The 16,170-nt window shown below is 55.6% G+C and overlaps 1 protein-coding gene across 1 annotated transcript in view; it reads right to left on the bottom strand.

Annotated features, from left to right (window-relative positions):
- LOC128269841 (zinc finger protein 704-like) overlaps positions 1–15,706 on the bottom strand; it is a 55,577-nt gene extending 39,871 nt beyond the window's left edge. Inside the window, exon 1 of the mRNA XM_053007246.1 lies at positions 15,616–15,706. Coding sequence (XP_052863206.1) covers positions 15,616–15,706 — 91 coding nt within the window. The remainder of the gene's footprint in view (positions 1–15,615) is intronic.
- Between the last annotated feature and the right edge of the window lie 464 nt (positions 15,707–16,170).

Raw genomic sequence — 16,170 nt, 5'->3', positions numbered from 1 at the left:
AAGGCGTTCGGCCGCCTTACATTCCGTCAGAAATGAGGAATTGTGACCGACCTGACACACGCGAGGAGTAGTGCATAATGCGCGGATTGTACCGTGTCCTAAGGGTGTACACACACACATCCAGCAACACTACACTCGAGCACCGCGCGCGCCTCTGATGAAGGGTTTTACCACTCCACGAACCCACACAGAGCGGACTCCGGAGGGTGTTTCAGTGATCACTTCATCGCCTGCAAGTGAAAGTGTCGAAAGGGGGCCAAAACACACCGAAGCGGCCGTGCGTTGTGAGAAAACGGAAGTGGTGGCGAGAGAGAGAAAGCCACCGCCACACCCGGCCTGAGTGCTTCCGGGTGTGCCATCTTTACCTCGCCAGCTCACGAGGCGGTCTTCTTCGCCGGGTGTCTTCGAACCGGGCGACTCAAACCCAAAAGAATGCTGCCACCGGATTCCAAGAGGCCAGTCCGATAATGAGACCCCAAATTCCAAACGTGTGCGCAAACACACACATTCCACAAACGGTTGCGGCGCTTTCGGAAGCGGAAACGGTGGCTTACCTCTCTTTTTGACGAAACCATCGTTTTCGGGGTTTTGTTGCACACTTGTGGACACGTTTCACGGTTTACGGCGGTCAGCTAATTGGGCCCAACGGCCCAAACTTCAAACGGGCCACGGGCACGGCGACGTTACGTGCCTTATCGAACACATCCTGTTGTGCGGTGCGGAAAAAAAGACATTGCGCATTCCACGGTCAGTCACTAGATAGTGTGGCGGCCATGACGAGCTTCCCTTTGGGCGCCGAAATTTGGCCGATATCGTATGGCGTATCCGCCGATCCGTGAGTCGCTCATTCGGATAGTGTCAGCCCTTATCGTGGCTACAGAGTTCAGCACTTTCATTTTCACAGCGCATTCAGAAGCGCGGGACCTTTTCTTCTCGGCTCGAGTCTAGACAAGACTCACTACAGGAAGCGAGAGAGAGCTGCAGCAGGACACTCCTGCAGCCTGGAAGCAAAAAAAAACTGTGTGTAGCACCTATCGGCTAACACTTGACTCGAGCGCGCCCGTAAGCTGTTCAACAGCTCTCCCTGTCGGGAGACCGTGTCTGTGGCGGAATAATGGAGCCGGCTCCGGCTTTTTTCCATCCCACCCCGCACGCTCTCTGGTGGGCGGTGTTGTCCCTTGAACTTGAAACACCCCCGAAACCCCCACGCGGCAGCACATCAATTGCTTTGTTGTGCGGATGCTTTTTAATCTTCCCACGGATCGTTCAAGAGCGTTCCGCCGAACAGCAGAAGGTGTTGCAAACGAGAGGCGTTACAACACCGGACGTCGCCGAAAATCTCCCCCAAGACCACTGCTGGCTGGCGCTTGGGGAAGGCCGCAGCACAATGTCCTTTTAGCCCGGGTGGCACAGGATTTATTGGTGGAGGCGAGGCGACCAAAAGGACCAAAACGGCGCAGACATCTTCTGGTTCCTCGGTGTGTTATTTGTAAGAGGCCGAGACACAGAGCGATCCAGGCGTCCTCCAGGCGACCGGGGTCGGGGCTGTCTCGTCGCGGTTGGCTGTCATAGCACGTGGATTGAAAAGTCTCGGGCCTAACCCAAAAAATTGCGCTAGTCTTATTGCATTTATCGCTGTTGAAATTTCATGACATTCTACTCATAACTTTGATGGAAAAAATACCGTTTAAGTGAAGCGATGGCTTGAAAAGTGTTAAAAGGACTCCACTTCATCAGAACCAACAATAAAACATTGGTTTACTGACTTCAAACAGGGGCGTAGAGACACCGATGATGCTGAATGCAGTGAACGTCCAAATGACGCGGATTTGGTTAGGTTATTGGCAGACCTCAAAAAACGCTCATCGGTAAGAAATTTCGCTCGAATGACGAGGTTATGGCTGAAACTGAGGCCTATTTTGAGGCCAAAGATAAATCGTCCTACAAAAGAGGTATTGAAATGTTGAAATGAAATGTTAGAGCGGCGCTGATCGTTTGGCTCTTGAAGGATTAGACGAGGACGTTGATGAATAAATCCAATTTTTAGCAGAAAAACCGCGTTTTTCTCCCGCGAGGCTCTGAACTTTTTAGCCCATGTGTTCATGTGAACATGTCTGATATACACATCATAAGCCCTGAACGATGAGAGACCCTGAACGATGTGATAATGTGGCTGTGACTGTCGGGCGGACGGGCGGGCGGTCGGCCTCGGTCTCACAAATCATAATCCTCGCGGCCAGTCAAATTAGAAGCGACCGGAAAGCCTCGAGCGAAGAACCTGATATACGCGGGTGTGCCGCGACTCATTAGCACCGGCGAGCTGGCCGTCAATTCATTAGCTGATGCGAGGTCTCTTCGGAGGAACCTATTGCTCCTCGGTGCACCCTTGACACAGAAAGACCAGTCGTCGATAGTCACTTTGAGCAGTGTACTGACTCTGGCTTAGTATCTCCCAATTACTAGACCCGATTCCCCCTTTAATCGCAGGATATCACGCAGGTTCGATTGTCCTCCGAGACCATACGTTTAATTAGACCGCTTACAAGCCGAAGCTAGCCGTGCGTGGTTCTCTTGCGCGGCCCTTCGGGGACAAAAGCGGCCGGGGGTTTTGGTGGTGGTCGTGGCGCAAATGGCGAACCTCGAGGACCGCGAGAACGCGGAGTCGTCGTGTAGGTAGCTGGGTAACTGGTTCACAGGCCAAGCCGGCCGGCCGGCCGGGCTTTTTCCTTCGCTACTAAAGCTACGTGCGCGCGCGCGCTGCAGCTTGCGCCATTTTGTGCGTGGCAACCTGCAGATAGTGGTGGTGGTGGTGGCGGTGCGGAAGAGTACATCACGCGGGCGCGGCGCAATATAATTAGTATTTTGCCCTGAAACCGGTTTTCACATCGCTGCTGCTGTTGCTGGTGCAACGGCTCTCTGGCCGAGAGTGGGGAGTAACTGCAGTTGCCGCGGCCGCCAACAAAGCCGGCCGCCATTATGAAAAGTGGTGTATAGCGAGGCCGAGACGGAGGATGGGAGGCACTCGGGGTGTGCGCAAGGTGATTGTGGTGGTGGTGGTGGTGGCCCGTCGATCGACCGTTGCAAGACTAGATCACTTCACCGCCGCCGCCGCCGCAACGGCTAAAGTGCAACTCTCGACAACAAGACTGTGGCGCGATCTACTCGCGAATCGCGATCGCGGCCACAGCAACACCCGGATACGTTCTGGGAGCGAAGTCGGAGTCGCGACCAGCACGATCTTCGACGCCAGAGGCCACCGGAACACCCCCGGAAAGGGCATCTCGACGATCTGTTAGATCGTATGGGACGGTGTTTTCGCAATTTCTCAAATTTGCCGCCCGTGTCCGGGGGCGGCCAGGGCCAGGGCGTGTATGACGTACGGTGTGTGAGGGGCCGCGCACATTGAAATAGACAGCATATGCGGTGCGCTCTCGTCGCATCGTCGATTGCATCACGCCACGCCGCGGCGCGCCAGGCGAAGGTTGTGTTCTGCTGACGCGCGGCACGAGTTGGCTCGGGTTGATGTTGTGGACGCTGTTTGTGGGAAAAAAATGTGGGGAGCCACCACAGATGGAGCAGGAGAGAGAGAGAGAGAGCTTCGAGCGACGGACTTGGAGCTCCACTTTGGGATTGGAGGCACTGCAAGGCAGTAAGGTAACTCGCGGTGGCGACTACCGTGTGTTCCTGATGTAAAATGGGGCGCAAAATATAGATTGTGGCTGTCGTTGTATGGCAAGTAGCGTCGTCCTGTTGAAACGTCAAAATGTCGTTCAAGTTTTCAGCTTCAATTTCGCCGATCAATCAATCAGCCAATTCTTCATTTTCGAAGGTATAATGAGCCGATGATGTCGGCCGACCAAAATCCGCATCACATAGTCACTTACGTTGTGGGTGTATTGGCTTCTCTTGCACGACGTGTGAGTTCCGAGTTTGAGTTGAAGACTCACCACTTTGGAAACAAGATTATAATATTTCCCAATTTTCTGCAAAGTTTTTATAACATCAAAAGACCTATCATATCTTCGAACGCGCGTCATGAACGGAAACATGACGCGCTTTACTACTCGGAAGCCCAGTTCTCCAGTCTCGCCGTCATCACCCGCTTTAGGAGGTGTCCTCATAAATCAATCAGCTACGCCAGCGTTTATGCTACGATGGACGACCATTCCTTCCTTCCGAGTGGACGCCGACGTCATCGTGACGGGACCGGCCGGTGCTGTACCACACGACGACGACCACGACGCCCCATTAAAGTGCCGTTAGTTTCCCATTAGAGACGCCGGAGTGCAGCGCCACCTGGCGGCGAACCGGAGAAGCTCAACCCGCCCGTGGATTATCCGCAGCGCCACGATCACCGGGTGTCTTTTTCACAGGGCCGGCTCAGCCAGGTCTTAATCGGCATATGACCGGCCGGCCAGTTGACACCGGCTGACCTCGATCATTCGAGGAGGGCAGGAGGAGCTCGACTCTCTTGTTGGACACGCTTGTTTCGCTACCACCACCAGACCATTCGCGCGGCACGTAGCAAGTCTACCGTTCCCATCCGGGTGTTGTTGTCGGACAGACCCTTTTATGGAGTTCAGAGAGGTGATCGTGTGTTGGGCTGCAACAGCGCGCGGAATTCTGTTCCCAGCCCGGCCCGGCCGGTGTCCTCCTATCGAGCGCACAGGAAGGGCGTCATCAGATCAGATATGGGAGGAGTCCTATCCACGGCACACACACATTCGAGGGGAGCTACAACTCGGTGACGTGTCTGAATGTGTCTGCGTGGTGTGCGCGCGGTGCGTGATTAGAATAAATTAGCCCCAAGTCGTCCAGAGAGGGGGCCGGGCCACCAGGGGAGGATGCACACACATGCACAGTTGGCGAGAGCGCGTGTAAAAAACGACCGGAGCCGGAAAACGATAATCGTGGCCAATGCGTCGTCGTCGTCGCCGCAGAACGCAGGGCACGGCTCAATTTCCATTTTCATAGTCCAGTCGCCCCTTGTCGCCGGCCCAAGTGGCCCTTTGCTGTCTTCCTCACTCACTCACTGCTCCTCGGTGTGGCTACTGATCCGTATCTCGCTGGAACTAACCACAACCCGATTCCGTTCCGATTCCGATATTCCGGCCGCCGGCGGCACTAATGTCGTATCGGACACTTCTTTCACTCTACTAGCTCTCTCTCTCGTTGGCTCGCTGCTCCCTGCACTTCGGCATTCCAGCGGACCTATGCGGTGCTGGTGGGAATCATCCAGAAGTCCAGAGGTAATCCCAACAAGTCCCAGCGGCTGACGGATTCAAGGGAGCTGCCGCTTTGTGTCTCTTCTGTGCGTGTGTCGTCAATTTGACAGCATCTCCTCACTAATCGGATGACATCTATGACGGCGGTGGTAATGGCGTTGACAGTCCGCCGCCGCCTCCGAATCGGACACTGTGTCTTGACAGACAGACGCGGCATGAATCGAATCGAACGGCGGCCGATGTGATGAATAAAATTAAATCTAACGGGACGCACTACGTCCGCCGCCGCCGCTGCCGTCGTCGGAACAAATCCGATTAGTTCTTGACTTGAGTGTGGTTGGGATGGACGAGAGGTCAGCAACGGAATGTCCGAAAGTGACGCAGCAGCAGCTGCAGCACTTTTTTGTTGAGCTCAAGGTGCCTCAATAGGATCTTGATAGGGTCTTCCCCCGAAGGGTAGTGAGTCTTTTCCACGACGGCCCAGCCGTTGAGGCTTTGTTTAGGTAGCGCTGGACGTAAGTCGCTTTCAAATAGCTGGCTACTGTCACCACAGACCCCGCGCGCTCGACACATCTGAGGAGCACCTCACCGACTTCATCCGGAGCTCCCCCAGAGGTCCCGCTTTGTTCGGTAAATCATGTGTCATTCTTCGGAGATTTGTAGATCCCAAGTCCAACACACTCGCGCTCACCATAGCGCTCCCGGGAATCAATCATCCAGAACTGTCAACCGCGGGAAAAGAAACGAAAAGTTGAACTACGGCGGCCCATAACCTCACTTTTTTGGTGTAAGATTTGGTGCCATGTCGTCGCGTTGTGCAAGTATTCCGCGGTGTCTATAGTTGGCAGTCGCGATCACGTCATCGCGATCATTCACACGCTGGTGTGCTAGTTGGCACCCCCTTCACCCCTGTCCACGAAGTCCCTTCTCCGCGCGGGTGGCAAAACCGTAGCAGACTTCGTGGCAGACTTCGGTCGCGCGGAACGAATCGCGGAGCGAGGCGTGATGTGACGCCGGGAGAGGTTTATGGTTTATAGAACGCGCGGCGTTCTACTTCTCCCCTGCTTTGTGGGCCCCCCGTGTCCCGAGTGGGCCAGGGCGTGGCCGCGTTCGGCGTGCTGTCGTAGGCTCTGGGGATTCGATCACTTCGAGGCTTTATGACTTTATTGCCTCACAATTCTCAGCCAAATGTGGACGCCAGATTGTTCCGCTCCTAGGATTTTCGACTTCACCAAGAGAGTGATGCCGATGGTGTGGCTGGAACATTTGGACCAACTACAAGCCAGATCACGCTCGATCATAGATCACCGAGCAGGCCAAATGTCACCTCATTCTCTCTCTCGTTGTGTCAGCTCGCTGATTCCCGATGTTGCGACGATGGCAACACGCGAATGGGGTCAACCTGGTGATGAAGGGAAGGGCCCCTAGTCCTCCTCTGCAGCGCTCCAATCAAATCTTCCCCAGGGCGGGGCGGCCCTTGTCGGATGTTGACAAAAAAGTATGTTGAGAAGGTCCACTTCGCGTGGTCAGAATTCCAACGCTTGAGCAGCAGCAGCAAGTTGTCGGTGGCCGGCCGACCACCACACACAACAAATCCGCCGCGGGTGTGTGTGCTGCTGCATCTTGACAGGCCCTCGTACACCGACGACGCGTCCCCAGAACGGCGTGCCCGTCAAAGCTGCAAAAAGATGAAACGACTCGCCTCGAACTCGTTCGGGTTTGGCCACAAGCAACACAAGATCCACCCGGTTTGCGCCCTCAACTCCGGCTGTTTGTGTGCGCGCGCGTGTCGAATAGAGCAAACCGGTGACCTAAATAGCGCGGATAGAATTTATTACTTCAGCAGATCGGGGGGCCGCGGGCGTACTGCTTGACTTTATCCCCACCCGGGGGGCCCTCCCCTCGCTCATTGGTGGTGGGTGAATCGCTCGAAACGCCCCGCTCTCTCGAAGGTCCTCCACCGTGCTGCTGAGGGTCGACGGAGCAGGGTTTGGAAATGTCACGTTGAAGTTGTAGAATTTTTTGTCGCTTCTCGCGCTTTTTGTGCCCGAGATCCACAACAGCCCGAGCAAATGGCCACAGTTTCCGTTAAGTTTCCCCGAGGGAGACGCGCAAAAGAGCGGCGAAGACGTGCGGTGGCGATGATACGGCAAACATGGCGACCGCGGCCATTTGTAATTAACTTTTATTGCTCGATTCAATTGGAATCGAATGCTGTGGCCTGTGGCTCGCCGGCCCGCCGGCAACTTTCGCCAAGACGTGGCGAGAAATGGCAGCATCATTCGCCCTGTTCGACTCTGCGCCACATCTGGGTGCGATCGGAGTGTCGGATCCGCAACTTCAGCTTTCGACAGCTTTTTACGAGGTACCGCATACGAGTTACTGCGTCATGAATTCTATTCTTTTACGAGTGGCTACTCCATGTGGTCCTTCCATGGTCCTTCTTTGCCATGCTTGTCACCCTCTCTGGGGGGTTTTGCATGATGATCACTTTCGCGGATTTCGCTGAGTAATGAAGTTGTGATGGAGCTCGCGATCTCGATGGACACGACTCGTCTCGATATAAATGATCGAGCGCACGCGCGCACCGAGAGAGCGCAATCGATGAGGAGCAACCTTTTGTTTATCTGCGCAAGACCTGACGAGAAAGTTTTCCCCTAGGGCCACCCCATCGACACACCGGAGCACACGCACAAAGGGCTGAAGTAACTTCACGCTCAAAGTATGATCGAAGTATGAGACGTTGGTTTCACCCGCCGGGAATGATCGATCGATCGCGACGGACTTCCGTGTACATTCCGTGACAATGGCGTCCGGGCATGGAGGAGTCTGGCACAAAGGCTGCCAGAGCCGCGGACCCGCGGAATGATTAATTAAAACCGGTGGCCGGTGACACGGATTAATTTTCCACGAACTGCCGGCTGTGGTCGGAATTTTCCACATCGCCATCGGGTGTTATGGGGGGGGCCCGACCATCAACAGCAACACCGCAACTACAAGGGCCGTTGATATGATTAATCTTTCACCCGCCACAAGTGCCGGAGGGGGGGGCTAAGGCCCCCCTTCAGGGCCCCAAGTGTCAAGTGGCGGGCGGTGGCACCCTTCTGCGCTACGTGCCTACTTTATTTATTATTTATCCACGCTCGGGGTCCTACGCACCAACCCGGGGCCCTGACAGTTCCCCCCCTCACACACACACACACACAGGGGTACGCCCCGATTACCCAATCAGCTGTTCGGCACACCACACCAGCGGCGCGTAAACGAGTTACGCATTCCATACGCGGCCGCCGGATTGGATCAGCTTTCCTTTCGAACCTGCGCCGCAGCAGATAGGCACACCTTGACCACCTACGCAGTGCGGCCGCGAGCTGCGGTGGGAGGGAGCTGAAAATTAATTGCATATTTACCAACGCGCACCATCAGGCGGCGGTCCGCGCAGTTCGCTTTTCGTCAACGCGGCATCGTTTGAGACTCGTTTACACGGTGCCGCGGCTTCACGCGCTTTTCCAAGGCTTTTTCAAGACCCCGGCCCGCGGTGGTCAGAAGTGGAGCCGGGGTGTACCACCCACTGCCCACTGACGCGGGCGAAGAAAGAGAGCTGCACAGCAGCTGTTGCCTGTCGTCAGTGATTGAGCGGCCGCGCGTGTCCGAGCGCGTGGTTGCGCAAGCTACAACCCGTCCAAGGTTCGGCCGCGAAGGTGTCAACGACGACGAGAGACACCTCTCGGAATGAGAGAGTGAGATCGAGAGCGAGAAGAAACGGGATCAACAGGTGGTGGTGATCGCGAAGGTCTCCCGCTCGCTCGAGGGAGAACCACAGTCAACAGCAAAAAAATGGGTCCGTGATCCGTAATGTCACCCCCTTGAGAACCGGAAATGTGCAGCACACACACACACACGGAATCAAAAAGGTAATAATCGAAAATAGAATGGGGTGTCCAGAGGGCGGCATAATAACCGGTGGGAGCGTGTGGGATGAAGAACATTGATGTTGGACCGCGTTGGAAAGGCGGTCAGGTCAGTAAAAATGTCAAAAACTGGTACCCAGCAACCGAAAGAGACCCCGGACGTTGGCCACCATCATCCTGATGATGATGGCATTTGGTCAGCGAAACATGATTTTGCATAACAGAGCAGGCTTCCTTCCGAGTTCCTCCTCGGGTCGCCAGCCTACGCGCGCTCTCGTCAAGGCTAACCACCAGAAGAAGTGGGTTGACGCGAGTGTGTTGTGTGGGCACAGGAATGCCCGCGCGCGATGTTGCAGTGGTGCAGCGCAATGGGAAGATCCATAAAGAGTCAGCGCCACGCGCCGGTTCTGTGGCACGGCCGCCACTAGTAGCTCGTATCTCTGCGGGTGGCACCCACCACAGGTGGCTAGGTGACGACAGTCAGTCTCCCGGGAGACCTTGAAAGCCGAGCGCGGGGCCCACTATCTCTTGGTCCGCCGCCGCCGCCTGGAGTCTCCGCTTATCGGGCACAGGTAGGTCGGTTGGTTGGGTAGCTGCAGCTACCTTGAACTCAAAACTACACCTCATCCAGAGCAGCCTGGTGGTGGTGGTGATGGTGTCTTATCACGGTGGTGGCGAAGAATTGCCGAGGCTGATACCGACCTACCGGGGGTGGTCTGGTGGTACGCAATGCGTTTCGCGTTTACTTTTCGAAGGAGGTTTTGAGTTCAGGGAGAGTTTCGTTGTCTCTGATAAGTCGACCGACCGACCGGGTGAGAGTTGTTTTGCCCGGGCCGACCGCTCGCTGTTTGCAGAGCACCGGAGCAACGGGGGGAGCTGCTAAAAACCGGCTCAGCTAGACCCCAAAACTTCTGCCTGCCCGTGTCGCAAATTGTGTACGTACACCACGCGTTATTTGCTATTTGCCTGTGTGTCGATTCAGTTGGCAAAGTTGGTCCCCGGTGCCTGGCACCTGAAGAAGCACACACACGGGGACAAGGTTCGGGGTCTTCTGTGTCCTTGGGATATGAATGGGAGCTGATTTTTTTTTTCGCATTTGCTTCTTCTTGGTCTGATCAATCCACGTCCGGCTCCAGATCGCTCAACAACGCCAGCAAACGGGAGGTGACTTGAGTTGAGGTGAGGTGGTGCCGCGAGTAGGCTGTGAGATCGTGACACATGCCTTGACATTTACTGCGCCCGACGCCGTCGGCTTCCTTCCGTCGGCTCTCGGTGTTCTCGTTGGTCGCGCTGCGCTAATTTGCTGAAAAGTCAAAAAAGCGACTTGGTTCTCTCTCTGTAGAGGCCCCACCAGAGATTCATTTGCAACACTGGCCGCAGCAGCAGCTGTGATTTATAAGATCCGACCCGAGAGCGTAACTGACGGCGCGCGCCACGCCGGCCAAAGTAGGTCATCATCGCCGGATCGGGGTCTCTGTGGCTAGATGGAAGATCTGACGCCATGCCAAATCACCGAAAGTGTGTCACTGCTCCGGACACCTGCCTCTAGCGGGGAGGCGCTCAGCTTAGGAAGCCAGACCTCGACACAACCCATCTGTGGTCCGGGGGGGTTTCTACTCACTAGCTTCTCCTCGGAAGCTCCTCGATCTTTGGACTCACCTGCAAAGAATCAGAAAAATGATACCCGATTAAACATCGTCGTCGGAGCAAACAAACTCTAATTAGCATCGAAGATCGAGAGCGAAAGCGATAGGTCGTGCTGGAAGAGGGGGTTCCGGAGTTCCGGAACCCAGAGCCCCGTTCTGACCGCTCAGAAAGCAGGTCAGAGAGCGCCACCAACCGGTATACCCCCCTCAGCCGAAACCGGCCCCGATGTCGAGTCAACATTCCAGAGATTGGCCAATTCGCTAGACGCGCCTAGAGTGGACCAGCGCGCGTGTGGACTAGATCGATCGGCAGGCAACCCCCAAAAGCCGGGCCGGCCGATCGCCGCCGGCTTCAGTGATTTCAGGCGCCGATCGTGGGGCGCCAGCCAACTTCGTCACGGTGGCGCGCGCGTTGCACCGGCCTAGGCCTAGATTGCCTCTCGTTCACCGGTTTCGGCCGCCACCAACCGCCAATCTGGTGCCGCCGATCGAAAGGCGCCAACAAGAGAGAGAGAGAGAGAGAGCCACGATCCCCGCACAACACTGGCGAAGTGGCTGTGCTCCGTCTATGGCCCAAGTTCCCAAGTAAGCCAAGGACTTTATGTTGCGCTTTTTGGCCGCGCGCGCTGCCGCTCACATTTCTGTGTTGGCAAATCACAGCGCGCGCGACTAGTTCTAGCCCCAGAGCAAATACTCTGTGGACCTGCCGGTTTTCGACCATGTAGAGGTGCCACGTCGTAGGTTGACAACGCTCTAGAAGAGTCCAGTACAAGAGTCGGAGCCACGGCGAAGTGCCCATGGCCTCAATTCCTCAATAGCGCGCGCGCTAGTTGCGTGGAGCGATCTCTGCACGATCGCGCGCGGTGTGTGTTGGAGGATCTGCTTCATTTGGTCTATCGCAACGCGCCTACCTTAAGGCCAACGCGTTCCGGGTGGGTTCCGGAATGTGGTGCCGCGATGCGAGCGCGCCGAATTGGTGATGCAACAGCGGTGGCGCAGCAGTCCAGCCGTGAGTGAGCCAACACACACAGCAACACCGTCCGACTCACCAGCCGACATCAAGGCCTTCCGCGTTCGAGCGTTGGGATGCGGTAACGATGCGGCGACTCGAAGGCCTGAGGCGAAACAGCTTTCGGTTGCGTACCCCACCAGGGGCGCCATTGACACGGTTCGCGACGCAACGCCCCGTTTGCCGATGGCCGAATTGCACCCGAATGCGAATGCGGAATTCAACTCTCGGATTCGTTGCTTCCCTCGGTCTGTCTGTCGACGGGGGGAGGAGGCCGTTCGTTGAAGGCTATCCACCGCGATCGTCGCCTTCCGCTAACACCACCTATTAGGAGGTACCCCGCAAACCTGGTGCTGGTGCCTGGAATGTGTTTACGTTGCTCTCTCGCTCTCACTTGCAGCCGCGTCACATCCTTGATCCAACCCCGCTTTGGCTTTGTGGACAAACATGGCAAAGTCATAACAAGTTTTCGGGGCGGTTTCCTCGAGTTGACGAGTTTTACGTGGCCAGGCATTCCTCAACACCCACCCTGACGCACGACAGCAATGCACCGCGTGGTGGGAATTCGATCGTCAGTAACTCACCCGGGCGGAAATGGAGATCGACCGAATGTACCTAGCATTACAGCATTCTAACCCCTAGTTCGCCCTATGGCATCAGAAATAGATTGAACGCCTGTCTAGTCGGTGTACAGGCGGAAGTAGTTGCTGGTGCATTGAGCGTTGTAAACAAATGATCGCGCTGCGATCCGGAAATCGCTTGCCGGATCCCGAGGTTCCAGTACGCTCCGAAATCGAATCGGACGGTATTTATCGGACTTTGACGCCAGCTCGAAGGGCATTCACGCCCATCAGACACACGACGCCACCTCACGACGAACCTCACAACATCGTCCGTCCGGCAGATGATCGTTCACAGAGCAGCTCGGTTTGATTTTCCCCACCGGGGGCGATCTCGAAACCGTGGGCGAAACCGGCGAGAAGAGGTTTTTTTTGTTTTTTTTTTTTTTTGTATTTTAGAGACTTTGAGCTGCAATAGCCTAGCATTCGTCTCAGGCGAGAAGAGGTAAACAGCAGGCCGTGGCGGCCTTGAGAGATGGTTAGAGACTTGGCGCGCGCGTGCGCTTGTGTAGTTGACCGGCCGGACGGACGGATGGTGTGCGTGAGGAGCATTCACTACTCTACTAGGAACTAGCTAGCACCAGGATCCCCGCTCTCTATCAGCTCGGCCGCTGCTGCTCGCGGGTGTGTGTTGGTGAGGCTTTCGAGCGTTCGGGCGTTGTTTGTGCGCACTCGTTGCGCAATGCTCTGAATTACCGCCGCTCGCGATCCACTCAGCTGTGTAGATGCGGGCCGCTGCCGCAGATAGCGCTACCCCCAGCGGTTGGTGGAGGTATCCGAATTCAGATCTCACCCAGCATGGGCCCGATGAAGGTGAAAACGCTTTTTTGGACAACGATCCGGACCTGGGGATTGGCTGGCCGGGTGGATGATGTCAGCGCGCGGCTGACCTCGGCATTGCATTGACATCGAACCCACAGCATAGGTATGCTATGCTGCCGGTCGACGGGTTTTGCGGTGGTGGGAAGCCATTCGAGTTCGAGTCTAAATCTGTTCCCGGCTCACGCATCGCACGCAGTCGGCGATCGGTTCGCGGTTGGCATAAATCAGCCAGGGCATGATCGGAGGCCGCCGGTGATATTGCGACACGCAGTGCCGGAGGCCGGGTGCGGGTTCAGCAAGGTTACGTGCGTTTTAGAAAGGGCGCACACACGGCTGTAAAAAGTAAAGGGCCGACCCCCAGATTCGCCCGAGTGTCAGAGAGAGAGAGAGAGCGAGACAAGCAGCTGTGGGATAGGAAATGATAAATTAAACGCTCGCGCACACATCAGACGAAGAGGCACGAAAAAACCAACCGAAATATATTAAAAACCAGCCACGGCCCATCATCAACCGTCAGTGGCGAAGGTTGAATAGGGCGTGAGTGTGTGGCGAAGGACAATTTCTGTGCCCTTCGCAACGCGATTGATGGGAAAAAGTGACAGCGAATTTTGGTTAACGGGCGCAATTTACAACAGAACGTGAGCAATCGATTGGTAAAAGGCGCAAGTTGCTGTCGCCCGAACGGAGCCGCCGCCGACGCGGCCTTTTGAGGCCAACATGCAACCCCCGAAGGTGCATGTAACCTGAAGCATGTGTGGCGGGACCCCACACAAGACTGTGTGTCATCGATTTTTTGCCAACCTCTCTCTCGCTGGCCCAACAAAGAACGATGAGCCGCGCGATCGTCGACCGACCGGTGCGCTTCATTGAATATTTAGAACCCCCCCGGCCCGGGACAACCACGTTGCAACTGCAACCAGTGCGCAACGAGGAGCCGAGGCCGAGTTTACTTTAGCGCCCACCGGCGGGCCTATTACCTAATCCGCTTGCCGGTTGTGAGGGCAATTACCATTCGCGGCACACCGGGCCGGGAATGGTGGGCTCGCGTGTCGGTAGAGCGGCAGCGGCAGCTAATAATGGATGTCCCATCGCTGGTCAGTTCTTTCTTCGAATCGGATCGCAGTGAGTGGCAGAAAGTTGGCGGCCCCCTATTTGAATCCATTAACCGGCCCCCAGATGGTGAAGGCGAACAAAAAACAAAAACGCTTTCTAGGGCGGAGGTCATCCTGGACACACCGCGCTGCCTTGGTCGGTGCTGTGTGTTCTGTGGTACCGTTTCAATTCTTCCGAAGGACCAAGAGAACGTCAGTCTTCGTTTCATCGATCAAAAACGTCGAAAAAAACGCCGAAAAGCTTCGTCGATTTTTACTCGAATGACGATGTTCGATGTTTTCTTTGTACGTCATCAACAATTCTGACTTGTCAAATCGTTTATCGTTTGAAAAACATCGAAAACATCGCCAAAGAGTCGACACAAAGTTTAAAGACACTCCCAAGGCCGGCCGCTGTAAAATGCTTGTTATGTTGACCACAAAATGTAGCACATAAGAAACATCGCCTTTAACGGTATCGACCTAAGACGCCACCACAGAGAGAATGCAAATGGTTGACAAAACCATTGCAACCGCCTCTTTCGGACGGGCGCAGCAACAGGAGCACCCGTGGCCGGATGAATGCATAAAAATGCATCGCGTGTCCGCGCGCGTTCGTAACGTTCGGGGAAGGACATTAAAAATCAACAACAACAGCGGCACAAACGCACACAAAAAAATGAGCAAAATAATTTGAATAAGTGCCCCACTTCCGCTCCCAGCGAGTTACGTGCGTGCCAGAGAGAGGTGCATAATAGGCCAGTGGCCACACACGCCACGCCACGCCACAGGAGTTAAGACGATGTGCCGATGGCAGCCTTGGAAGGTACAGTACACGTAACACAACGCAGGCAGGACGTGTTTCGCGCACACATTTCGCGGAATTCCAAAATCCTCAATTTAGGCTCCAGGGCGCAGCAAATGGCGCATCCTCAGCAAAGTTGTTGAACTACCCGCCACGGAGTGGTGTAAAAGTAAAGGCCTTTTTCTCGCCGGGCGCCTTTTTTGCCATTCGGTCCACAAACAAGTAGTCGTGTAAAACAAGCACAAACCGTATTTGACCGATGATCGCGCTCAGTTTTCGGCGGGTCGCCACTTTGCTCTGCTTAAGCTGCTATTTAGGTTAACTGCCTCGGCCACAACGGCGACTCTGTCGGGGCCATATGGTGTGGGGCTCTCCTGGCCGACAATGTGGTCACGGGGGTTGCTGCTACCGGCCTGCTAATTATCACCCAAAGTGGCCTCGGTTTTCTCAAGAAGTCCACCCCTCAACGGTTCCTTTTTCGCACACCGGGTTTCTGCCAGGTGGCCGCCCAGCTGACGGCAGCTCCGTTTGCACCGGTGGGCGCTTTTTGGGTATGCAGCTTGCGCCGTTCACGCATAGTGCACGACATGAATTAAGCCGCCGTCCTGGCGGCCCCTCGACGAGCCTTCTCCATTCGAGACACTTTCAAATCCTCGTCGCGCATCGCATGCGGAATTTGAGATGTACGAGGCGCGCGCGCGCGCAGGGAAAAGTGCATAAAATTGCGCGACCTGGCGGCGGCTACCTGGCCGGCGACATGATGGGTGAGGCAGGCAATTTCTGGGGAAGGCTCATAAAAACGGGCAATTAATGAGCCAGCAAAACAACGGACGACGAAACAACAGGCAGCCTCGCCGTCACGACCTGGGGCGCAGTAAAACCGTTAGAGAGCCCGAGCCCGACGAGCATATACATAGCAATCCCGCGAGAGGTCAAGCGGCCAACCGCGCGGAAAGACACTCTCTTTATGGGCTCTTTTAATGTACGAATCGTGTACGGTGTCCCGGCGTGTGGCGTGGAGTGGTCCAAGCCGATCGACTA

The sequence above is a fragment of the Anopheles cruzii genome, chromosome 3 (assembly GCF_943734635.1).
Source record: "Anopheles cruzii chromosome 3, idAnoCruzAS_RS32_06, whole genome shotgun sequence".
Taxonomy (NCBI): domain Eukaryota; kingdom Metazoa; phylum Arthropoda; class Insecta; order Diptera; family Culicidae; genus Anopheles; species Anopheles cruzii.
This window is presented reverse-complemented; position numbering and strand designations above follow the sequence as displayed.